Source organism: Alosa pseudoharengus, unplaced genomic scaffold (assembly GCF_046254945.1).
Source record: "Alosa pseudoharengus isolate Yale_2024_CS ecotype anadromous, Long Island Sound unplaced genomic scaffold, YU_APseudo_1.1 YU_APseudo_1.1_scf_23, whole genome shotgun sequence".
Lineage (NCBI taxonomy): Eukaryota > Metazoa > Chordata > Actinopteri > Clupeiformes > Clupeidae > Alosa > Alosa pseudoharengus.
In genome coordinates this window covers 20811441-20837496 of record NW_027468685.1, presented here as the reverse complement: position 1 = coordinate 20837496, position 26056 = coordinate 20811441, and the positions used below count along the sequence as shown (strand labels likewise).

At 43.2% G+C, this 26056-nt stretch overlaps 2 protein-coding genes across 8 annotated transcripts; one reads left to right on the top strand and one right to left on the bottom strand.

Moving 5' to 3' along the window:
• The first annotated feature begins 232 nt into the window (after positions 1-232).
• Positions 233-12684, top strand: znf384a (zinc finger protein 384 a). 6 transcript variants are annotated; one of them, XM_076301987.1, is made up of 12 exons: positions 233-371; positions 1886-1953; positions 2362-2638; positions 3142-3264; positions 4224-4262; positions 5923-6089; positions 6313-6389; positions 6641-6865; positions 8741-8908; positions 9204-9282; positions 10846-11004; positions 12245-12684. In XM_076301987.1, the coding sequence occupies exons 2-12, from the start codon at positions 1891-1893 to the stop codon at positions 12674-12676; spliced, it is 1809 nt and encodes a 602-aa protein (XP_076158102.1). In that variant the 5' UTR covers positions 233-371; positions 1886-1890; the 3' UTR covers positions 12677-12684. The 6 variants fall into 6 exon arrangements, with proteins under 6 accessions (XP_076158102.1, XP_076158101.1, XP_076158105.1 ...); XM_076301986.1 differs by having other exon boundaries at positions 4221-4262; XM_076301990.1 differs by lacking the exon at positions 3142-3264.
• A 2021-nt stretch (positions 12685-14705) lies between these two features.
• flot1a (flotillin 1a) lies at positions 14706-25618 on the bottom strand. 2 transcript variants are annotated; one of them, XM_076301985.1, is made up of 13 exons: positions 25448-25618; positions 24565-24630; positions 24347-24422; positions 24159-24249; positions 23652-23795; positions 22345-22464; positions 22129-22224; positions 21722-21874; positions 20808-20989; positions 20022-20067; positions 19475-19612; positions 18407-18571; positions 14706-17648 (listed from the first exon to the last, which is right to left on the bottom strand). In XM_076301985.1, the coding sequence occupies exons 2-13, from the start codon at positions 24605-24607 to the stop codon at positions 17631-17633; spliced, it is 1272 nt and encodes a 423-aa protein (XP_076158100.1). In that variant the 5' UTR covers positions 24608-24630; positions 25448-25618; the 3' UTR covers positions 14706-17630. The 2 variants fall into 2 exon arrangements, with proteins under 2 accessions (XP_076158100.1, XP_076158099.1); XM_076301984.1 differs by having other exon boundaries at positions 25478-25618.
• Between the last annotated feature and the right edge of the window lie 438 nt (positions 25619-26056).

Below are 26056 nucleotides of genomic sequence, written 5' to 3'. Positions count from 1 at the left end.
CTGTGCTAATGGAAGATATCTGACATTCATAGTCTAATGTCCACAATAAACAATAGGCTAAATATGAACATGTCAGGTTGATGTTTGTTTCAGTAATTGTTATATATATTATTTATCAATTACTTCTAAGTCTAGACCTCACATGACGGAAGTCAAGTCGGTGATGAAAAAGAACCATTTTGGTGTTTTGACCTCATTCACCGGAAGTGTCGAGAAACAGAGTCGGGCTGCCCCACAAGAGGGAAAAAAATTGAAAAAAAAAATTGAGGGAAAAAAACGGCGAATCTGAGGGTTCGGGCGGATTTGGACGAAGTTTCCGAACTGTCCCGGCCCGAGGGATACCCAGGGTTGAGAGGGAGTCACCAGCACCGGTAATTAACATACAGTAACGACTAAATTGTTAATTATTTCTCATAATTTGAGCAACTCACACGAGTGCTTCTCCCCTGTCTCGCCAGCCGGAAGTCTGCATGAAGCTGCGTCTCGCACAGGGGCATTGGCGTCGACGTTTTTTTCTCTGTTCGTTTTTTTATCCGCGAGTTTTTTTTTTCTCTTTTTTTATTTTCACAGTGAGACTAACGGGAGAGGGATGCAGGCATAGGGACATTATTGTTTTCTAGCGGAAGTTTATATGTGCATGGCTTTTAACTCTATAATGTACAGTAGACTGTTAGCTAACAAAAGACGAAATTAATGGAGGCAAGCTAGCCAGTCTGTTGAGCCCAAATATCATTTTGAATGGATTGTTTCTTGTTTTTGCTAGCTAGCTGTTTTGCTAGCTAAATAATAATAAGGCTAACGTTGTTGCAACTAACTGTACAAACAATAAAAACAGATGACATGCATCTCGTGTTTAAGTGGTGTGGTATAACCAAATGTATAACCGGGAAAGTCATTACAGAGCAGCTGAACTATCCTCACGTTAATTCTTCAATGGCTGGCTAGGTAACCTTGGCTAACTTGTTTCAACGTCCAACTATTTTCCAAATATTGCTAACCTTTCCAGTTAAGCATATTTCGCGAGCACCATGCTTCGCACAATTTCATAAGCATTTGTGTGATTTATATATCGAAACGTCCACGTAACACTGTTTGTCGCAGGCTAGCTAGTTCGTTAGCTTTTGTTTTGGGGAGCTATAAATAGTAGTAGCCAGCCATGTAGCAAGCGACTGAAAGCAAAGGGGCGTAGCTGGCGGTGTCTGACATGTGTGCAGATTCATGATGTGCAAATTCGGGTTTCACCGGAGAATTTCTCACAGTACGCTCTATTCTCTACTTTTTACTTACCATAATGAATGCATGTTCAAGATTTCAGCTGCACAGCAATCGAACTGTGGCATTTCTGTGTCGCAATCAGTCCCAAATGCATTGGTGTTTTTTTGGTCGCTTTTACATCCATCCAATTAATCAATCAATCAATCAATCACAGCGTTCCATGATTTGGGCTGGCAGTGGAAACACGGGGGATCGGCTGCTCGTCTTTTCGCAGTGAAAAACCTTGCGGGGTGCATGCCTAAAATGTCTTTTGCACGTGGGATTAAGCATGGTATTGACATAACACAAACAAAGCTACGAGACAAATGGTCCGTCTCATATGGCCAGTATAGGGTCATCCACCACGCACACTTCAGAACGTGACCAAACCAATAGATTGACTGACAGACAGACCATGCAGAGTGCATGCCAGTACTGGCATCAGGAATTTGTACATCGGCACAAATTCCTCTCCAGGACCTTTGCAGGAAGGCATGCCAGAGCAATCATTAGCAGTTGCCCATGCTGGATGCTGGGCACACGTAATGAAATCTGGCAAGGTCTGGTTTTCGACTGTCGGAGCGACGCACGGCGGCTGGGTGTTTACTAGTATGTTGCTTTTCAATTGCAGAAATAATGGAAGATTCCCATTTCAACTCATCATACTTTTGGTCTCCCGTTCCCACAGTGCAAGGACAGGTAGACACCTTATTATTGGACTCTCTTGTACTGTACATGGCTGTGCCACTAAAGGAAGACACCATACTTAAAGAAAAAAAAAAGTAATGACAAAGTTTGCACCTTATCAGGCTGCGATGGCTGATCCTGAATTGGCTGTGAGATTCAATGTGCTAGAGCTTGGTGTTCACAGCCCCGCAGAAAATAATCTCCACTGCTCATTCTCCCCTCCTCCTCAATCCATCCATTCATCCTCTCCTTTTCTTCACCATTGTTCTACATCTCTCATTCTTCTCCTCACTCATCTGCTCTCTCCCTCCCCCCCCCCCTTCTGCCCCATATTCCTGTGGCTTTTCTTGTTTCTTTTCCTCTCTACCATCACCACTCCTTTCCCCTTCTTCTCCCCACTCCCCATTTCACCCTTTGCAGATTGAGAACGCCATGTTCCTCAACAAGATGAAGGAGCAGCTGGGCCCGGAGAAGGCTGCCTCGTTCCCGCACTCCTCGTCCGCCCACTACCCCACCGCCGTGCTCACTGTGCCGGGCTCCGTCGCCATGGACGCCAGCGCCGTCGGGCGGGGCCCCAAGCAGGAAGGGGGCGGCGGCGGCTCCCAGATGTCCGGGGTCGGGGCGCACCTGCACCCGCCCCACACCTCACAGAACATCACCGTGGTGCCCGTGCCCTCTACAGGCATCATGACAGCAGGTCGGTTACCTCCTCACACACACACACACACACACACACACACACAAACTTTTTCGGGCTCTCTGCTGCTCGGTCCTTCTTTCTCATCCCACCCCTTTGTTTTTTAATCCACCAACTGGTTTGTGTTTTTGTTTTCATTCCTGTTTATATCCTTGCCATATGTGCTTCCTGTCCTCTTCCTTCACTCACACACTCTGTCACCAAAGCCTCCTTCTGTTTCTTATTTAGTGTCATTTGTTTACTCATGGGGTTCAGCATCTGTGTGCTTGTTAAAAGCGTGTCACTCCAACTTCACCACCAGCCAAAATGTGCCACCTGTTCATGTTGACTGCACTCGGTTAGCCGTCATTTAAATGAGCATGCTTTCCTCCGAACCACATCCAGCATGTGGTCTGGTTGCCACGTTCGGACCCGAGGCATGTTGCGATTGGTTGTGGAGTTGGTGATGACACGCAGTGCCATGCTCCGTGCTCCTCAGGTCACGGTTTGTCTCTCTCTCTCAGCGGGGCTAGTGATCACCACTCCCCAGGGCACGCTGGTCACCCCTCCTGCCTCGTCCCAATCTTTTGTTTCTGGACCCCCTGCCACTACCATGATAGTGTCCACACTGCACCCCTCAAATGCAGGTAAACACTCCCCACCCACCCCCATACCCCCATATTCCCACCCACCCGACCCCAAAAGGGAACTCTCCCTAGCTTCTCTTCACTCTCCTCTGCACTGATAACCCCCTCCTGTCCCCTCCCCTCCCAACCCCCAGCTGCTTGCTCTGCACCTCAGCCTCTGGACAGGTAGACCTTAATGTACACAAACATGCATACACACACCATACACACACCAGGTTGTGCCCTCCTGTACTTATTCCAATGCATTTAATTGAAAAGCACATCTAACCCGTATGGTGCATTACTATTACAGTACCCCGTTTTTACGGAAAGGGCTGAAGGATAGAGTGAGGGTGAAAAGGAGGGAAAGAAAGCAAGCAGGCTAAACGGAGCAGACGGAGTGTTATACCCATTAAAGGAGACGTCAGAAGTTCTAGGTTAGCAGTTGTTTTCCAAGACCAAAAATAGCTGACTTGGAATGCTGGTTTTCTCTCGCTCTCTCTGGGTTGGGTAGACCTCCATTCCATAGATGTCGCAGACAACTTCCAGGAAAGGACACTTGCTTCTGTCAATGTTCTCATTCCCCGACATTTATATCCCAATATCTTTTGCAACTCATTAAGAAACAGTCCCTCTGACTCAATTTTACTCAGACTGTTTCTCTCACACACATGCACGCACACATGCACCAACAGTCACTTGTTCATTAAGCACACAGATGCGCTTACCATTTGGATTCATACACATACTGTACATGCAGGCATGCTGATGCTTCTGCTAACCCCCTGTGTGACTTGCTCAAGGCCATAGCTAACACCCCTGGGTCTCGCTGGGGCGCCTCATTTTGGCAAATGACAAAGAAAAAGGAGGCAAGAGTGAATGACTGAATAGATGGATGGAGGGAGGGAGGGAAGGAAGGAGGGAGGGAGGGAGAGCTCTGTGTGTTGAGTGTGTTCTCCTCTTCTCTCGGTTTCCAGTAGAGACCAGCCGGCATTCCTCTCTCTACTTCCACAGCCAGTGTGAGTACTGCCCCTCCTGTGACCTCTGACCCCCGTCCTAAGCACCAGCACAGCTGCACCACAGCCCACCTGTAACATGCACACAGCTGATCTGGTCGCGCTCCTACACAGTCAGCTACACATGCCGCGCCCATGCTAACAGATGTTTATGATAAAAAGCAGTAAAATGCCATTCATCATGTTTATTGATTTATCTGGGGGGGGGGGGACATATTGAAAACACAAACAAGTAGGCAAAAGAATACAATGAGGATAAACACATGAAACACTTTTTAAATCTGGGAAGTCATGATGTTGAATTGTTTTTAAATGGTACTGTGAAGTGTTCTGTCTATGTTGACCAGTGAGGTGGTACAGTTCAGCCAGTGCTGTTCTCATGCCTTTGTGGATTCACCCTTTTGTGACAAACAGAATGTATACAGTATGCAAACTCCCTCACCTTTATAGGCCAATGTATATATTGGAGACTGTATATTGGTATTTTAAATGACCAGATTGGTCATCTTAGTCAGACTCTTGCTCACACCAATGATCATCAGTGAATTGTTTTGAGAAATGTGTGAAAGTAAAATTGAACACAAGAAATGTGATATTCCCTGCTAGATGTGTTCCTCATGTACTAAGTTGGTAGGGTTCCTGTTCCAATGGATTTGAATTCTCTTGGTTTTATTTTTTTCATATTTTTTAATTTTAAATTTCTGTTATATTTGACATTTTTAGCAGAATTTTTAGCAGCATGGCAAGTGTATGCACATGTTAGCTAAAGGGAAAGTCATGACTGGACCTACCAGGATTCAAAATGTTGAATGTATTGTATTTTGTGAAGTTAGATATATTATGTACCCTTAAATATTTGCCGCAGTGTTTAGTTATGAGTGGCTCCTGTTTTAATGTCAACCCTTCTATTCATACAAACAAGGCAGATTGACAGATGATTATTTTAATAGTGACAGAGTGATGTTGCATAATCTCCTCTATCGCTTTCACTCAAGGTGTCGTTATCAGTTTTGGAACAGTTTGTGTTGGCAGATAAAAATAGCCAAGATTAGAAACAGACTCGGCTTCACACTCCTGGATCCTGGATCGCTTTACCATCTGCACATCTGGGGCTTTATCACAGTAGTCTCATCTCCTCTGAGCCACTGCAGCCAAGCCTTTGTTTCATGAAGCAGCAAACTGATGAGAAGGAGCCGGGCTGTATAATTTATACGACGCAATGCATTATTAAAGGAGCCACAGCGTGATGTCTGATGGTGCCTCTCGCTGCTCTGACTGAGCATTACACATTATTTCTCAGCAGATTTTCTAGTCAATTAAAAGCACCGGTGTATGCTTACATTCTCACAGATTATGGTAAATTTGTTGCATGGGATTTAACAATTGCATTTAATTCCTGTTATGAAGTGATGGTTGTCAAAACAGAATGCATAGTTCACATTTTCATTAAAATTCTATGAGCTCATTCATTTTGCCCACTCAATTTTGGTTTTGGTTTCATCTCATGTCTTCATCTAAGGGGAATATTGTGGGAAGACTCAAGGTAAAAAAGACTTCTGGGAAATGCAGTCCTTCAGGGTGGTTTAATGGAGGATACATTGTTGTTTTCCTTCCCTGTCTCTTCCTGTGTCCTCCCTCCCTCTTTGATTATCCTACATCCCAGATAAGAAAGAGAATGGCAGCATCCCCCCAGCTGTCGTCATGCCAACTCCTTCCAAACGGGGAAGGAAGAAGAAGTCCATGCTACCCCGAGATGGTTCCATGACTGCCCATACGCTGCCAACAGGAAGTGATGCGTTGATCCTTGCCCACCTCGCAGCTGGGGGTCAGGTGAGTTACAGTAGAGTTGTTTAGAATGAATTCTTGAGTAGATCTATGGAAACTTCTGACATCAGAAATTAATGTGGAAGTAAATAAAAAAAGAGTAATAGCAAGTAACAGAATGTCTACTCGTTCCTCTGTAGTAGTTGTGGGTCAACTGGAATAGAGCAGGTTAAGTTGTTTAGCGTTTTTTGCTGTACCTCTAAGTGTCTCTTTCTCCTGACCCTCACAGCACCACCCAGCTGACCCCTATGACCTCTCCAACGATGAAGATGATCATACAAACAAAGACGGGAACAAATCTTACAGGTTTGGATGTTTGTTTGCTTGTTTATGCAAACTTACTCATTATTTTATCACAAATCAGATTGTGGTTTAGCTGTTGATTGCCCTATGTCAACCAGTGGCTTGGTGCCTAACAAGCACCACTAAAAATGTCCTTTTAATGTTTTCATTTTAAATGCAGATTTTGTTAAATACCTCTGTCTGTCAATGTCAAGTCAAAGCCATTTTTCTCACTTGCTCGAACGTGCTCCATCTTTCTTTTCTTACACACGCAGGTGTCGGATGTGTGCGGTGACCTTCTTCAACAAGTCGGACATGCAGATCCACGCCAAGTCTCACACGGAGGCCAAGCCACACAAGTGCCCCCACTGCTCCAAATCCTTCGCCAACTCCAGCTACCTGGCCCAGCACATCCGCATCCACACCGGGGCCAAGCCCTACACCTGCTCCTACTGCCAGAAAACGTTCAGGCAGCTCAGTCACTTACAGCAGCACACACGGTACTAAGACACACACCACACCCAGGACTCACCTAGAGGAGCTGTGTGTGTGTGTGTGTGTGTGTGTGCGTGCGTGTGTGAGAGAAAGCCTGTGTGTACACTTTAGTATGTTCAGTATTTTGGCATGTGTGCTTGTCATTGTCTGTACATGTGCACCAATGAGTAAATGTACATGTCATGATTACCACATAATATTTTTTTAAAAATGAGAGGATTTTGGTCACTGAGACCAGTGCTACTGTTAATATGGGGTTAACGCAGGTCTAACTGTTATTTTCTAGACATTCAAACTAGTCATAACCACATCTATGTGACCTACTTCAAATATGTGGTGATTGTGTGTGTAACTCTTAATCTCTTGCTGAAATGAAATGTCAGTTTTGCTGTCCAGCTTTTCTGTTCTGATTTCCTACAGGTTTATTTGGCAGTTATTTGGCTTCTCTCTCTCTCTCTCTCTCTCTCTCTCTACCCCTCTCTACCCCCACCCCTCCCCACCCCTGCTTTGATCCACTCAATGTGTCCTATGTAGACAGGTTCAGTCATGAACTGGTAGAGTACTACCATGAGCTGGTACAACCATGAGGGTGAGCCACCCCAGACCAGAGAGACACTCAGTTTCATACTCATTTCTAGACTCTCCCGGTGTCTACTGTCTGCCTCGAGACCACACGACACAGACACAGACATCTAACGGCCTTGTGCCATTAGACCCTGTTCCTTGTTTCAGAATGTTCTGTCATCAGCTTTTCATTGTCTTATGGGATGTTGTTGTTGTTGTTGTTATTTTCGTTTATTCCTCGCCCATCTCCCCTTCACATTCTCCATCTGTCCTCTTTCTCTTACCCTCAGCCACGATGCTAATCACTCCTGTTGGAACAGCACTGATTGAAACTACTCTACAAACTGCATGTTCCTTTCTGAAACAGGACAAATTGTCCATAACGCATTTCTACGTATTGCTTTATGTCCTTTGCCTTCCATTCTGTTCAACACAGATGTCTTATGTATGCCTATCATCTGTCTGAATGTCTTTGTATGGCACACCATACACATCTATCAGTTCTCATCTTCTCTCAGGTTTTTGATGTCCTGCGAGCAAAATGTGTCCCTCATCTTGTATCCTCTTGATTTGTACTTTTCTGTGGTTCCTGTTGCTTGTATGGGCCTTTGATTTGGTTCCACTCATGTCTGCTTGTCTAAATGTGCATGTCTGTATGCACACGCTTTCTGTAATATGACAACTACATTTTTGAACACTATCCTTGTGCATGACAAAGATGTATGAAGCTAGATGTTGTTTATCATTCGCTGTATGGCACTACCTGTATTTTGCCTTAACCCTTAAACCCTTTCCCTTCTTTTTTGGCTCTTCTCTTTCTTTTCCTTCTCCATGATTTGAAGAGAATGTCTCTTTCGTTTGTCCGCAAAGGCTGTCTCTTCCACACCTTTGCCCTCCATCCCTGTATCTTTTCCTTTTCCCTGTCATTTCCACTAGGAGAGTGAGAGGTGGCCCATCTTAAGTCCCCATCAGTCACACAGACACAGTAAGAGGCACATCATATCACTATGGGAGAGCGTAGGAAGTGAGAGAGCTGGAGAGAGAGAGAAAGAGGGAGAGAACGAGAAAGAGAGAGACAAAGAGAGAGAAAAACATACTGATTGCACCTGGTGTTTGTTAATGTGCTGCGTTTCGCAACTCAGACACAGACAAGAAGTCATAGCCAGAGGCTTCCCCTTTACTTTCCCCCCACCCCTTGTGATTATTTTCTTTTTATACCCAGGTCATCGTTGATCTTATATAAATATATCTCTCTCTCTGTTTTGTTCTCTCTCCCTCTCTCCCCCTCTTCCCATCTCCCTTCCCTCCCTTGTTAGAAACCACACAGAGGCCAAGCCACACAAGTGCCCCCACTGCTCCAAATCCTTCGCCAACTCCAGCTACCTGGCCCAGCACATCCGCATCCACACCGGGGCCAAGCCCTACACCTGCTCCTACTGCCAGAAAACGTTCAGGCAGCTCAGTCACTTACAGCAGCACCACAGGTAATGGGCAGGGACAGCTAGCAAGCTAGCACTGCACCCCACCGCAATACAACGTACCATCTGAAGCCACGCGCCCTCAAGCCCCCTCTGCCACCCCCCAAACCCCACCCCCTCCTCTGCTCGCTCTCTCTCGCTCTCTCTCTCTAACTCTCTTGCCCACTCTCTTTTTGTAGTCTTTTAATGTTCTGCTGTTGCCTTTCTCTGTGAGTCTGTTATTAAATGTGTTTGGGAATGAATGGAGTAGGTGCAAGTGGTGCTGGGAATTGTAGTTGAAAGCTCTTTTGTTTTTAATCAGGATCCACACGGGTGACAGGCCATACAAGTGTGTCCACCCAGGCTGTGAGAAGGCATTCACTCAGCTCTCCAACCTGCAGGTAGGACCACCACACATCCGAATGACAAAAAAATACTTAACACAGGCTCAACGCACAATACTCCTTCCTTACAGCTTACCATACTGTTAGCACACCTAGTTGTCAAGTGAAAGTTAGGCCTGTTGAGTGGCAAGAGTCTTGATACAGGGATTGCGATTCTGAGAGAGATGCACTGATGCTGATCTTCACACTGATACTCACACTTGTACTCAGATGTTCAAATACCATTCAACGATGCTACTTCATGGTAATATTACTCACACTACGCATGTGTTTTTATGTATACACTCACTGATGCTCAACGGTCACTGTAAGAGAAAAATATTCCATCTCTCTACGGGCCTTTTACCATCCCAGGGAGTTTTCCCCCCTTTCCCTTCTTTTTGTTTACATCCATCCACGAGAGAATGTTATCACAGCCACAGAACATACTGGGAGAACATTAAACAGATTGGAACTTGTTACACCAGACTCTTTCCAATTTATCCTTGATTATTTTAACCACTGCTCAGTGGACAGAGTTTTGAAAGGTTTTTATCAGTATGTTGCATACCTATTCTTTTGGGAAAGACTCAGAGACTTTGAAAAAAAGACTTTGAGATAAATCCTATGGCTCAGTTCGGGATGCATATTGATCGCTTGATTAATCGCACTGCCCCCCATTGGTTCTGCTGACCATCACACTTTACTGCTTGTACCAGCCTATCAGTAAATTGTAAGAAGGACAGAAAGTGTTATTAAATCCATGAAGCAGTGGACCAGTGAAAGTATCAATACGCTTCAAGGATTGGAACAATCTCTTAGCCTTTTCCAGAAACATCCACAAGCAGCTAGACAGGTGCAGTATCTGGGCACAATCTTTGATATTTTTTTGAAAATTGCCTCCAACACTGAGGAAATCCTCAGGAAATGTCAGCACAATATCTCTTAAGAAAGCTCTATTTTATTTGGGGGCAGCAAGAACATACTTGGAAAGCTTTATTATTCCTTTATAGGAAGCACCATTACATTCTCCTTTACCTGCTGGTTCCATGCGACCCTCAAATCAAAAACATTTACAAAATGCAACTGATGTGTACTCCAAGATCTTTGGCCTTCTTTTGAGAACCCTTCCCTATGCGAGCAGGAGATGACCAGGCTAGATGGCAGGATGTTACGTGACCAATCGCGTATCCTGTTCTCTGCCTCTGAGTGGCAATTCCACAGCCTATGCTGCACAGAGCTGTTCAATATGTTGCGATATATTGTGATAATTTATGGAAAGGAATATAGCAACTTTGAAAATCTAATTTTAGGAAAGCCACAAATCTGAAAACAACATGACACGACATGACGCCAACTGTTAATTGAAATGTTCAGAGAATCAGTGCAGTATTGTACATTTGATGACACCGTTAATGCAAGACATAGTAGAAGCAGGGGCCTTACTTCTCTGATGTTATATTTGTAGTTTTCCATTTTTAAGTGTTCTCTACTTGTAGTGCTAGGACTCTAGCTTTTGAAAGGAGTGTTTAAAAAATAAATAACTCTCACGTTACTTCTCTTTCTGTGACTTTACCACAGTCTCACCGCCGGCAGCACAACAAGGACAAGCCGTACAAGTGCCACAACTGTAACCGTGGTTACACGGATGCGGCCAGCCTGGAGGTGCACCTGTCAACGCACACAGTCAAACACGCCAAACTCTACTCCTGCGGTTTGTGTAACCGCGCCTACACCTCGGTATGCAAGCCAATCAGTTGCCTCCCTCACACAAAACTACACCCACTTGCCTGCCTCATTTGAATTTGAGAAATAAATGTTATTTCAGCTAGTTTTGAGAGATTATCTGACGTTCATGAATGTTTCTTCCAGTAGCCTTGCTAGTAATATGCTACAGGACAACGCACACGTTTGTATTTGTAAGTTGTATGGGGCTTGAAGAGTAGAGAGACTGTAGGTCATCCCCTCTGTAGCAGAACAGAAGTATCTGATTCTGTAGCCTTATACATGCTAGAGGTTCATGTATGTGGTAGGTTCCTATACAGCTTGATGGGATTATTATTTTGTGTCTGTGTGTGTCTATCTTTGTGTTATGTTGTATTGTTTTTTTGTCATGGTTAGTACTCCTTAGTAATCCCTCCATACAAGTTTTCCATACAAAGTACCATCCTGGTGTACAGCTGTGTATATCTGTAGATTGTCAGTTGCATAGTATTTATGAAATCACTGGGTAATAAGTTGGAAATGCATTTTGAATAGCCAAAGATACACTGCACTGGAGTAATGTTTTGTATGTCTCATATATCAGATTCTGGTATGATGCAAGCACTAGCCTTAGTGTGTGGCAAGAGGTGCATATACACATGGTAATAATACATAGTACATAATTGTAATACCTAATGCAGGCTTTTTTTAAGTTTACTTAAGATAAATGAAAGCACAGTGAGTGAATAATGTTGCTGATTTTCCTCTACTAAAACATTTGTGCACACACCCTTCGTGCTGAGGTTTTGTTATGCATCCTGATTTTTTGCATTCCTAAAATGGTGGAGCCAGCCCTTGCTAATTTGATTTGAATGCTTTTAACATGCCTGTCTGAGGCCTTGAGAAATGTTTAATGACAGGTTTGGGTTTGAGGGCTTTCAGGTTACTCCAGAATAGAGCAGAGCTGTTTTCAGTGGCTGCAATTTTGAGAAGTTCAGTCAAGCAGATTTGCTCCCGTGATGGCACCCTGGTCTCTCTCAATGCTTAAGGAATTTCCATACAGTAGGGGTTTTCAACTGATTGTGACCCTGAAATATGGTATTAGGCTGTCGGGAGATGATATCAGATATGCTCCTTCAGTTGCTATCATTAGAACATAGTGGTGGTATCATTAGAACTTAGATAGTGGTGATTGACACTGGCAAGGAGACAAACATTTGTAATTTACTGTTAAAAGCTTTTGTATTGACTATAACCCTGTCCCCCACCTGTGCAGGAGACGTACCTGATGAAGCACATGCGCAAACACAACCCCGACCCCCTGACGGTGGCGGCGGCGGTGGCTGCCCAGCAGGCCCAAGGTCAGACCCCCAGCGGCGGGGGCACGGGCCGGGGCAGAGGTCGTGGGAGAGGGGGCGCCGCTGCAGCAGCGGCCGCGGCAGCCGCAGCGGCGGCAGCGGCAGCAGCAGCTGCGGCAGGCGGGCCGGGAGGTGGGCAGGCGCCCAATGCACCCAACTCCAACCCCCCCAGCAGCTACACGGCGGGCGAGGGCGGCGTACCCTGCCCCTTCGACCTGCACCAGTACAAGACGGTGTCGGCCGGGGAGATCCAGTACAAGCCGGTGAGCGTGGCCGACTTGTCGGCCCACAAAGACCTCTGCCTCACGGTCTCCACCTCGGCCATCCAGGTGGAGCACATGAACTCCTAGACCGAACTGAGGGAGGGAGGGAGGGTGGGTGGGTGGGGATGGAGGGAGGGAGTACTTGTGGGCGGAAGAGGGGGATGGAAGGACTATAACAAGAAAAAAAAAAGACAAAACTACACTGCCTTGGGTTGAATGAAGAGGTGACAGACTGGAGCCCAGATTGTAAGGAGTTGGGAGAGCGATGAAGCTGGGGATAAAGCAGAGGAGAGGAGAGGAGGAGAAGAGCGGTGCAGGCACAGAGCACACGCAAGCTGCATGGGTCAGAGGGGCCGGTGGGTGGAAGACGGGAGCGGTGGCACTTAGAGAACTTTTTATTACCCGTTTTCTGTTTCTCGTCATCTTCGTTTTTAAGTCATTTATCATATGTGTGTATTTTTCTAATGTCTGTGTGTGGATGCATGAGTGAAAGTTTGTATGTGTATGTATGTGTGTGTACGTGCGTGTGTGTGTGTGCACGTGTTTGTACGACAGAGACGAAAGTCGAGCAATGAGTATGGGTGACGGAGGAAGAAATGGGTGTGGTGGAATGTATGGCAACATCGGAACAGAGCATTATGATTGTTTTAAAAAAAAAAGCAAAGTGGTTTAATATTTCATTGTTCTTCCCCGAGTGACGATGTTGCAAGGGGTTGAAGTGAGAGAGAAAAGGCTGGTGGTATATGCTAACAGTGGTTTGGCTGCAAGGTACTATTTACTTTATTATTTTTTACTTTTAATACCAACTTATAACATACATCATTATTGTTATGCAAGTAACATCATTTATCCTTGTTATCAATTGGCCGTTACTGTAATCTTGTACATATACTACATAGAAGAGATGTTTTTTCATTCAAAAAGGGAAGGACTGTCTTTCTGCCTAAAACAAGCTGTTGAAAAAGATAAAAAAAAAAAAAAACATTAACAAAACATGAAAACGACATTAGTTATAACCAAATACGGAATCATGTATTTCTATTCCAGCCAATCAGACACCTCCTCACTGCCCGGTGTCGAGCAGGCAGACAGCTGATTGGTTGGTTTTGTTCATGTATAATCCTTGTCGTAATTTCCTTATGTGTCTTTTTCGAATAACACAGTTCTCAATATTCTTATTAATGTTATTACTGTTGCTCTATGACTATTAGTAACGACGACTCTGCTGAATTTGCTGTATAGACCACACACATCATTAAAAGGACAAGAAAACCAAAGAGTATGCCTTTGGCCTACTTATTAAGAGCTGGGGATTTGAGATTGATGCTAATGTTTGACAGTTGGGTCGTATTGGGGGGCTTTATGACACTAATTCTTGCTCAGTCCCTGTGTAGGAAATGCTTTGAAACCCTGTGGCTGGACATGACATGGTTTAGGGGAAATGGCATGATGACTCATTGAAGAGGAAGGGTAGCTGTCGGCCTGTTGATGGTTTCATGGACCGGTCCAACTTTACCTTTGACCTCAAAGCACCACCTCTAGAACTGACATTGGACTCCATCAGATCAGAGTCTAGTGCAAAATAAGTTGCCATCAAGGTATGACCACTAGTGATAAACATTTGTAATATTAAAGCAACACAATTTAAGAATTCCCCTTTTTGTCAATTTCGAATGTACTGGGTCCCCATTCAGTGCTTAAGGGGTACCCAATCTGTCTAAAACAAATGAAAAGGGAGATTCTTCTACCTGCAACAACATTACATGCAATACCAGACTCTGGGGACGCATACTGGCAATGTCAGAGACGCTCCATTCTCTATATTGTAAGTCAATGTAGCAGCAAAATGAGTTTGAAGCTGCTATTTTAAGGTAGAAAGAAGTACATTGTGTTGATGAAAATGAGTGTACTTTAATACAGGGTTCTTAAGCCAGTATTTAGACTTAAATAGAAATATCCATATCCCTGTATTTCTGATCTGTACTTATGATTAGCACGAATGAAATACCAAGCCCTGTATCCTCCAAACATTTTCAACCAGACAATTATACAGTATGGGAAATGATACAACCAGACAATTATACAGTATGGGAAATTATACAACCAGACGCAGAGCTGCAGCAGTTCAGTAATCGGTTTTATGCAATTAAAGAGAATACATTTTCTGCAAAATATTCATCAATATCGTAGTGCACTAACAATAGACTGGGAACATACAGAATTACCTGGTAAGCTGAATTCCTACTTCCACAATCTCTGTAACAGATAGATAGCTAGATAATACAATAGACACGGTCAAGAGAGAAGATTTTCCCCACTATAACATGACCAATAATTGGGTCTAAGACCTTCACTCCCTGGATATACCAACAGATTTATCTCTTATTTGGTAGTTCAGTACCATTATAAGTAACTGTAAACAATGGCTAATATGTTAAGATCGGTATAATGTCATTATCTGTAAAATTTGGATGATTTATGGTCATTGTGATAAACAAAACAATAGTCACTCACACTAAATTCTGAATCAGAAGATTGTATGATTTGAGGTACTTTAAAGACAGAAATGAAGCTGTTTTGTGTGTCATTTGGAGCGATGAGGTCAACAGTGTTGGCATCCCTTCATACATTATCACAGACAAATAAAAGATTGTGATTCTATTAGATATACAGCTTCAATCATGACTTCAGTGATTCTACTCCCCAGAAGGAGTTTAAGATCATCACAATAAAATGCAAAACTACTAACATAGAAAAGGATAAAAGGGTGAATGTTTAGATAGCTGCACTCGTGATTCATGCACCAAAGCTATTCATACTATCAGCCAAAGCTTGTGTGTGTGTGTATGTGTATCTGAAAAATGTGCCTGTCAGAATCTGGCATCACTCATGAGCCATTCAATTAGGCCCGTCAGGCACGCAATTAGTCGGCATGGAAACGTTTTTGACCACACAGCACTGGTTTCCGAGAGCAGATGGTATCGCAAACATTTGGTTATAAGAGTATGGCTCCGACACAGCTAATGAGTGAAGCCAGTTAGTTCGTTACACAGGATGAATGTTGACACTTTCTTATCTCACCAAACACCACACTTCAGAGCTGATGACATGATTAAATCAAAGTTGTGACAATAATGACACGCAATGCACACGTAAATAAAAAATATAAATAAATAAATGTTTGCACGTTGCAGTTGCTTTGCTTCCTAAACATTCAACTGTTTGAAAGAGAAATATTGTCCCTCTATTGTATATTATTCATCTTGTACTCCTTTCAAACAAACATGCAAACATGTATGAAATGTTTTTCTTTTTTTTTGGCAGTCAAACCATGTGATAAACCATGTGATGGGTCACTTAACATTAGCCTGTGACTGTTATTCTGGTGAACATTAACACTTAAATTATGTCAGAAAAATAAATAAATAAAAAATTGACTGCTACATTTATGGCATGACTGACTTGCTGAATGATAGAAATGGAGTGCATGAACTATAATGACCATACAAAAAAACAAAAAACGACTGGCCAATTGCAAGTACGGTAATACGTCATCTACAATGACCCAACAATAGTAGAATGGTTGAAAATATCACTTCATAAGTGTCTGGAATCCCTGACAAACGATTGGAAATAATGACCAATCGCAGTGCAAAAGCATACAACCAAAACTTTGGATTTGGTCAACCGACAGTAAATCTAAAGAGCATCCATATGCAATTGTTCTCCCTTAAGACAGTTCAGAAGTAGAGTAGTACCACATGGAAGATAGGACGGCAAGTTTGCATGACACTGTCTTATAAGATGCACTTCTGGTTTGGCAGCAAGGCAGTGGACATAAAGGCAGTTGGGGGTAAGTAATGACTGTACACGGTCATTGGGGAGGAAGGGGGAGATGAACAAGAGGGCTACACTTCCTGGAGGCTGCTGGCATGTGGTGGGAAAAGTCGGTCAGGGGTGCTGAAGGTATATGCCCTGAAACCTTATATAGTCAGTAACTCTGAAATGAAAGTAACAGTATTCTGGGTTCAACATAGCATTATGGAGCCAAACGTGACTTCATCAAACTCAGTGTGAGTAAATATCTGGGAACAACTTGTTACAAATGTTGGTACAAAACAAGACTGTCTGAATTTTAAAACAACCACCACACAATCCCTCATTTCTGATTAGTTCCTCAACAGTTGCTCCCAGACATATAATGCACCGCAAGAACAAGAATGAGATCATAAGGTACCAATTTCACTACAGTGCCAGCATCTCAGGAGTTAACACAGGGACACAGACACATTTGACACCACCACAAAACAAAGAGATCAAATGACTTTGCCGGGCAACTGTTTCTAGGGAGATAATCTATCATCCATGCTTGTACAAAGGCTAGTAAATGAAGAGTGGTAATCACCGCAAATATAACAACTCTTTACACTGCAGGCTCTTAGGAGTAAACATTAATGGCAAACTTTATATTGTCTACATCAACTGTTGTATAGTGCATGAGACTTCAATCCCCAATTAACTCCAATTAAACTTTCTGCAGTCCAATTTTTGTATTATACTTCTCCACTCTGTATGTACAGATGGCCATTATATTATACTTAGTATCATTTTCATGCATTTACCGTTCTATGTCCTCCTTATTTTATCAATGTATCATAATGACAAAAATTACCTACCATCACAACACACGCTCAAAACTTATGGCTGAATGCACATGTAAAAAATTGCACTGAAAATGCTCAATGATGCCATGAAAACTCTAAAATGATCTGTTCCAAGTTTCAGGTACATCACTGAAATGTACTGAAGGCGCACCTTAATTGGTTGATTAAAAACAACAACGCTAATGAAATCTCCCCAGAAGCAAATTACCGGAATACCATATCAAAGTGCAAAGATAAGAAATGAAAGCGTGAGACAAGAAAGACAGGAGACAAGATAAAGAGATAGACAGACAGACACACAGACCGAAAGAGAGAAGGTTGTGACTTCAATACATGCAGAGGCAGCAAACAGGCCAAGCCAGGTGGGATCGGCCTTTTCAACCAGTTCGAGCCACCTGTAGACGAAAAAGGAGAGGGCAACTCTTAATGCAATTTTACACCTACGCATTAGTATGAAATTGTGTATGGAATCCTACAATGACTGTTGGCAAGATTGAGCATGAATGTGACACTACAGCTGTTACAACAGCAGTAAGGAGTTTTGTCTAATACTAGTCGGCTAATTTACCCTGGAAATCCAGAGTTCTAACAAGAGCACAATTTGAATTTGCTCAGCGAGTCACTCTGGCAATCAGTAATGATGCTCATTACCCATGCCCTTGGAGCCGAGCTGCACCAATCACATCTGTGTATCTGATATAGGCGAGCCAGAGGCGAGCTAAACAGATGACGACAGCGCTACAACATTAAAGTCCGTAATCAGTCTGTTAACACTGGTCGTAGTGTTATCCAATTGTGTGCAGTGATATTTTCAAATGCATGCTTGGTGCCGCCCCTCGAGTTGGGCCATTTTCATTACTTATAGCCAGACCCTAAATCTTTCTAGATTTGGGTCTGGATTTCCAGGCTACATCTAACTAGCTAAATCCAACAAACTTGCCTTGCAAGCACCAACCATGGCAAATAGTTAACATGCTAACCGATGTATTAGGGCCTAAAAAAAAAAGTAAAAATCTTCAACAATGTGCCTTTCAAATGAACAATGAGCATGTATACCACATAGTATGTATATCTGTTAACATATATGTTTTGCATGTAGCGTGTCCAGCTCTGAATGTGTATATGTTTTAAGCAGCGTGTGTTTGTGGCTCACCTGGGAGATGCTGATTCCAGTGAGTTTCTCAATGGTCTCAGGCAGCTTGGTCATGATGTCCAGGACCTCGCCGGTCAGCTTGGCTGCACCAACTTCCGAGCCTCCGCTGGACACCATGGTAACCTTCTGAGCCATTGCCAGGGGCTTGCTGATCTCCTCGGCCATCTAGGGGACAACACACACACACACACACACACATACACACAAACATCCACATGCAGCGGATCAGTTGAAGACCTGACCTGACGTTCAAGACCTCACTAGTTTAGTACTGGGCACCATATAACTAAATTTGACAAGGGCAAAATATTATGTGAGTATCTTGTCACTTTACACTGTGCATTGCATAAGGCCAAAATCCACAGAGAAAAAGCACAAAGGGGTGTTCATTTGAAATGTCCCTCCCTAAATGAATGGCATGAATTTGCCTTCCAAGAAATCTCTCATTTTGTGTTCCTAGGCCCTGCACTCATTGTAGGAGCATGACATCGAATCACATGCACTCGAGGTGAAACTGTCCTGAAGGGATGAAGAGTCCCCTTTTATGAAGCGCCGAGTCCTAAGCTGAGGGAATGTGTTCCTCATTCCGCTTTTGGCAGCAGTTCACACGGCTAAATGCTGCTCTGTGTTCATGGGCATGCTCTTTCCAGAATCACTGGCAGTGGCAAAGAAACCTTGAGGGTTGATGGCAATTTTGTGAAACTCATGGTCTGTGATCATGTACACAACATTTTGGTTCAGACTTTGAGCATCTACTTTCTATGTTCTGGAGTGAAACTTATGGTATATGGGTTCCTCTGATGGTGCATGAGGTTGCACGGCATCATTTTGCTCTAAATGCTTTAGATGTGGGCTGATCTGGTGTACATGGTGTATATCTCCTGCTCTGCTTTAGCCAGCACTGTTTATACTCTTCCCAGACACCTTCCTTCCCTGTCAGTCTCAGTCACTCTCATAGTTGGTGACTCTCACTCACTCACTCACATACACACACACACACGCACGCACGCACACGCACACACGCACACACACACACACTCGTTCCCTCCCTATGCCCATGGGACCCACCATTGGCAGTTTCTCCAGCAGCATGTCCACCATGGCTCCCTCCTTGTACTCCTGAAAGGCCTCGGCCTTCTTGGCCATCTGCTCGGCCTCGGCGCGGCCCTTGGCCTCCACGGCGAAGGCCTCGGCCTCACCCCTCACCTGAGAGAGAGAGAGGGAGAGAGAGAGAGAGGACGAAGCTTGATAGGAGCTACGCTTGCGAGAAAGGTAGCCATTCTTTACCATTCTGTTATTACACTGTTAGATTCTTTTGTTCCTACATTGCTACAGAAAAATAAGGTTCTGTCTCAATTAGTAGGTACAAGAACAATAACACTTTACTGTACTGTACAGTTAAATTGTGTGTTTTTGTGTTAATTAAGTAATAAAGAAATCTGTGAGCACAGCTGTGCATCAAGGAAAACAAAACATGGAAATGATTCTACTGGATTGTATTTTTGTGTTGTAATTTTAACAATAGAACCTATTTCATGAATGATAACATGATGCTGACTTTAATATTGATCTGGTCTGACTGCATGATGGCGTCGCCTCGTCTTGTCATACTCACCCTGATGGACTCAGCCTCAGCTTCAGCCTCCATGATGAGCTGCAGACTGAGGGGGAGACAGCAGGGGGCGACAAAGAGACAATTCAGAAGAACATTAGAGCTAAGAGGTACGTTCCAATTTGGCAAACAGTGGTGGTGAACGTTTGTGGCGAACATGTTTTCTCTAAACAGTTACATTTGAACGATTTGGTGTACACATTTCATTATAACGATAACACTAAGTCCAGTCCACTGTTCGCGGAGAACTACCTCCTCAGACTGTTTGCGAGTGTTGCGCAAACGTTCACCAAAAACTCCAACAGAAACTTGTTTGCAAATGTTCCCAAATGTTAACCTATGTTTGCGAATTTGAATGCACCTCAGGTTTTTTCACAGACAGCAAAAGAAAAATTTACTTTTACATGTATATGCCTCGGGATGATTTTCTATCTTCAGGTTTCTATATATACAATGTTTATAAAGAGATACCCTTAATGAGATTAATACCCCACATTTATTACTCATAATGGATTTTTCGGATTGTTGTAGTAACAATGGTAGAAAACACAGTGTAATTTACATGCAATAGCACAGTCATAACTGTCAGATTTGATTTATTGTCTATTTATAGAAATAGGGGCTGAACAAGGTGTAGATACAACAACCCCCCCCCCCCCCCCCCACACACACACACACACACACACACACACACACACAACTCCCTCTCAAACACACACACTCCCTCTCTCCATCTTCCTCTAAAATACACACACTCCCTCTCTCCATCTCTCTCCTGCAGAAACTCACCGCTGTGCCTCGGCCAGCTTCTCCAGCCGGTAGCGTTCGGCCTCGGCGGGCTTCCTCACTCTGGCCTCCAGCTCCATCTCGCGGCGCAGGATCTCCTGCTCCTGCAGCATGATCTGCTGCGTGCGCTCCACCACCTGCACCTGCATCTTCTCCTCCTCGATGCGCTGCTTGGTCTTGGCCACCTGACCAGGGGAGGCAGGGGGAGGACAACAGCACATGCTTACTTCCTCTGAGACAGGACGTGGAGCTGACCCTTTGTTCCCATATCTTGATGAAATAAGGTAGGATGTTTCTGACAACCTTCTAAAAAATATTAGCTGCCTCAACTTGAGCACCTTAGTCACCCTTTTGTTTTGACAGAGTTAAGTTATGTCAATGTGTGTTTAAATGTAACAAACGTTTAGTAAACTACACTGTGCATAACTTAACACAATGCAATAGAAACTTGACTGGATTGAGTAAGTTTTTACACAGTGTGGTGATGCACACCTCCCTTTGAACCTTGGGGATCACATTAGAAGTCACACAGCTATGATGACGAGACATGAATGTAGTTTGTAATAATGGAGCCCCTTCACCAGTGTAAGGGAAATGTCATAGCATGATGCGTGGAATATCTTGCTATCCATCATGTTATCCATCAATGGAGAGTAGGCGGTTATTACACACACAAGATTACTGAGGATAGAACGATGTAATATCTTGGGTGAATCACTGAGAATATCATATATTCCACCTTCATCTATATAAAGCACATTTATAGAATGTATAGATTTATAGCACATTTATTTTCAAAGAAAAACTATATCTAAATGACTCTAATTTTACATTTTAAGTTAAGTATAGCTAAATAGTAAATACTGTTACTATAGTGCCATAGTGAAACTGCATGCTAGATGAGGGGCTGACTGTACCTGCAGCTGGTAGGCCATCTCAGACTCCGCCTTCTTGGTGTTCACCTCGACATCGTAGGCAGCCTTCTTCAGCTCGTAGTCCCTCTGAGCTTTGGCCATCTGGATCTCATTCACATACTGGGCAGAGACTTTCTCCTGCATGGCATTGGCTTCCTACACAGGCCAAAGAAAGGGAGAGAAAATGGGGAAAACAAGAAAATGGAACAAAACTGAGGGGTAGATAGAGATTCTAAATCCTGCTTTTATTTCTATTACTTTCAAACATGCTGAACCTCTAAACCAGGAAGAGAGAAACACTACAAATGTGCCCGAGGAGGTAAAAAGTGTAAATGCAGAGATTAGGATGGCAAAAGGCAACAGCGAAAATGCAAACCAGGACAAGGGAAGCCCAGAGAAAAAAAACGTACCCTCATTACAGCATCTCGTTTGTTATAGGCCTCGCCAATACGTGCATCTTTCTGCACTTGCGCGGTACGAGCTTTACCAAGAGAGTGCAGGTATTCCTGAGGAGAGAGGAAAGTAGATTCTAACATTAGCTGTCAGTCAGAGGGGTGCGCCAACTAGATTATATTTGCACCTGATGCTAAATGAATATCAGATGTGGTATTACAAAAAATGCAAACCTGGTCATCGTGCACATCTTTGAGTGTGTAGCTGACCACACTGATGCCCATGTTGACCAGGTCAGAGGAGGCCACCTTGAACACCTGCTCTGAGAACTTCTTACGGTCCTTGTAGATTTCCTGCAGGGCGAGATTTGTTTCAAGAGACGCTCAGCAGGTTGTAGATACGCACACACACACACCAGATAGACAACAGAAACCTTTTAAGAAAAATTCCAGAAAAGAAACGTCAGTCACTAAAACACTGGGTACACACTGGTAATGGTGTGACAAAAACTGCTATGGGGATCTGAGTTGATATTTTTATTTACAGCAAATGTTACGCTTTCCATGTCACCTCAGTTCAGGTAAATGTAATCAAAGTCCTTATAGGCAAGTCCCATCACTCGGCAGCCATCTTGGTAACAGCTTTGGGCAGTTATTTTAGAAGAAGAGACTACTTACATTACACAGTAGGAAGGGGCGAGATATGTGAAGACAACTGCCATATGGGGTTACAAACAAACCCCATACATTTCTATGGAGGATTATTTGAGTGCTGTGTCTCCTCATTATAAAGTCTCTGATGTAATGCCCATGCTAATCTTTGAGATTTACTTAACTTGAGACATTTGATCATCTGTTTACATGTCATAATAATCTAATCCAATAAGGAACCATTTAATCAGTCATTAGTCATGGGACACTCTGGGTTTTAAAATTAGTTAAAAAAAATACAAAGTTACCATCTATCTGTTCAGCAAAACATAGGTTTGTTAATGTTACAAGGCGAGTAATAACCATGCACAAAAATTGTTCGGATTCCAAAAGGAACAAAACAACGCTTTCGATCCGACTGAAATTCCAATGTGATCGGGCAGTTTTTATTTCCGATCAAGGTGTTTATAAGAGTATTTTTTATTCTGATTGGGCCATGAATCTGATTCTAATTGGATTAAATGTGCCCATGTACTGTTAACCCAACTATTGTAATCAATCCAAGCATCTAAACCAGAGACTTTCTAATAAGGAGACACAACAAAGAATCCTCCATTGAAATGCATGGGGTAGTTTGTAACGCCAATAGGGAATTAGTCTACACATATATCCCTTCCTATATGCCTCCTCATTCACTTGAAAAGGAAAATAGCTGCCCGATAACTGCCCAAAGTGCATTACCAAGATGGCCGCCAATGGGGGGTGCTTGAGTTATGATTGAATTAAATCGTGACCAGGCAATTGTGATTAAATTATTATTTTACATGCAGGCTCTGACAGCTGCCCAATGATTTAACGACTCAGTTATGGGTGTGTTGGTCACTGCCTACCTCCACGGTCAGGTGAGCGATAATGGCACGCTGGTGGCCCTCCAGTGTCTCCAGGGCGATGTGGGCGATATCCCCGTCAGACTTCCCCAGGAACATCTGACAGGCTGCAGCCAGCATCTGCTTATTCTGGCCCTGGATCTTTACCTACAAGGTCAGACAATAGCAGGTGACTACAGACCCCCATCCCTGTCAATAAAGAAAGTGAAGCTAAATTTGTACATCCCGATTATGATCCACATCAGTACCTTGTACAATAATCTGAAGTAAATCAGACCAGTGCTTTTGTTTTCACAAGGCTGACGGTTTTAGCATCATAACCCATTACTGTGCAAATTTGTTAATTTATGCTTCCAATACAAATTTATACCCCAAAAATCTAAGTAGAGCCCAGGTGGAAAAATACCCACCTGGGCTCTACCAACACGTTAACACTGAAAAACAAGTGTTGCAAAAGAGATGGACAGAGACAGGTGGACAGACATAGATTCAATTATTGAAATAAGAAACCTGTGCGATGCCTGTAACAGAGATTGGCACTCCGTGGCGTGTGTACACTTTGTCACTTTTCACGTTCAAAGTCAGAGTGTTCAGGGAGATCCTAGAAGAGAAGGAGGCAGACCAGGCACTGTAAAACTGCTGTATGTTTTTTTCTCTCCCATATGCGCCCATGGACATATTAGACTCTGACACTGTACCTCTGAATCTGCTGTACACAGGGGAACACAAACACTCGCCCACCAGAGATCATAAGAGGCGGAGAGCGACAGAACCCTGAGGGGGGGGGGGGGGCATAATATCATTATCTATGCTATAATAGATTCTAAGGATATGACGACAGTTCAAATAAAGCAAATTCAATGTTATTTTCTGAATAAACAAATCCATACATTGAAATTCAGTGATACAGGCCTACCTGACACCACCATAGCCTCGTTGGGACCACATGTAAAGAACATCTTGAAGGTAGAAATAGGCTAAGCTGTGTAAAAAGGGGGGGAAGTGATATCCTTAATGCATTATCAACATTTTTTTTTAACACTTTAGCTGTCTAATAAAAAACAAACCTAGTCTACAATACCTCACCAAATTTGCCAAATAAAATGTGTGTACCGGTAGTAAGATGGATTATAGTGGCCTATAGGCCTGCCACATCCAGGAAAAGCAATTTCATTCCAGCGCGTGTTTCTGACCGCACCTAGGGCTACTGTGCTGGCCAAAGTCCAACTGGTGCGGAGCTTTGGGAAATTATTCTCCACAGATGCATTAAATTTTTTTGCTATTTATGCAACATGACAGGTGCTGAGACTTTGAACTGTCTCCATTCATTTACTAGCTTTCTCACACCTAGCGTCCAGACACACAATCCCGTTAACTCGATAGGACCTATAGTAATGCCGTTTTATTCCACAAAAGAGGGCTACATCCGGATGGACTGTCTAGCTGTCACATCACCATATGTTTTCATTTTCAACTCAGCCATAGTCTACAGGCAAGAAAGCAAAGGCCACCTAATAGAATAATTGAATCTGCAAATGCTTCACAATGACGCATTTCTGCCTGTTGACATTGACAACCGCACATATGATCAATTGCCTATAGTCTATAAGCCTATTCCAAAAGAGCATTTAAATACATTTATGACATCTAATAAATACACTAGGTTACAAACGAAAAACAACAACGTTTGTTTCGAATTATGCATATTAATTTACCGAGCCCCCGTCGTCGTCGAGGACTAAGCATCAGTGTTTGTATACATGCACCATTCCCCGCATAGTATGTTAAGATAGCGTTACCTTTCTGTTGTCTGTAAACAGAATACGTACCAGTCGATAACGTTATAAATAGCCTGAAAAACTGAGAAGTGGCACTTTTTCACAAATTATTCAAAGAGCGCTATGATCAGTAGGCAGATGTATGAGAAGATCCCGATCCCAATGACGGTAAAATCTGGGCAGCCTGCCTGGAAAAATATTTACTCTCCGCCCATGTAAGAATCGTGATGTCGCCATCTAGTGGCGTGGTGATGAAACAACAGTTTAATAGTAATTCAACATCTAGTGCGACTGCGACTAGACTGATTCAAATGTAAATAAATATTATACCGAGGCCCTAAAGTCCTTTGAGATACTATTTTCTATCTTATTATAGGCATAAGTTATTATCACGTGGGAACAATATATTACTATTGGGAATGTGTATAGGGGCCAAACTAACTTGTTCCCAATTATCTTGTGCGCACAAGATAATAACTGCAAACACAAGATAATTATCTTGGGCACACAAATGAAAATTTCTCACGTTTTAGCACATCAGGGGCTCTGTATTCTAAAGACTGGGGGGAAATAGGGCCTACGATCTACCCCAATTATGTATATATAAGATGGCCTGATAAATGCTTAGGC

Coding starts and splice junctions, on each gene's coding strand:
- znf384a (XM_076301986.1), top strand. CDS start 1,891: ATGGAAGATTCCCATTTCAACTCATCATACTTTTGGTCTCCCGTTCCC. Junction 2,639..3,141: donor TACAGGCATCATGACAGCAG/GTCGGTTACCTC, acceptor TCTCTCTCTCAG/CGGGGCTAGTGATCACCACT. Junction 6,866..8,740: donor CACTTACAGCAGCACACACG/GTACTAAGACAC, acceptor CTCCCTTGTTAG/AAACCACACAGAGGCCAAGC.
- flot1a (XM_076301985.1), bottom strand. CDS start 24,607: ATGTTCTTTACATGTGGTCCCAACGAGGCTATGGTGGTGTCAG. Junction 22,465..23,651: donor TCGCTCACCTGACCGTGGAG/GTAGGCAGTGAC, acceptor CTCGCCCTGCAG/GAAATCTACAAGGACCGTAA. Junction 21,875..22,128: donor AACGAGATGCTGTAATGAGG/GTACGTTTTTTT, acceptor TGGCCTGTGTAG/GAAGCCAATGCCATGCAGGA.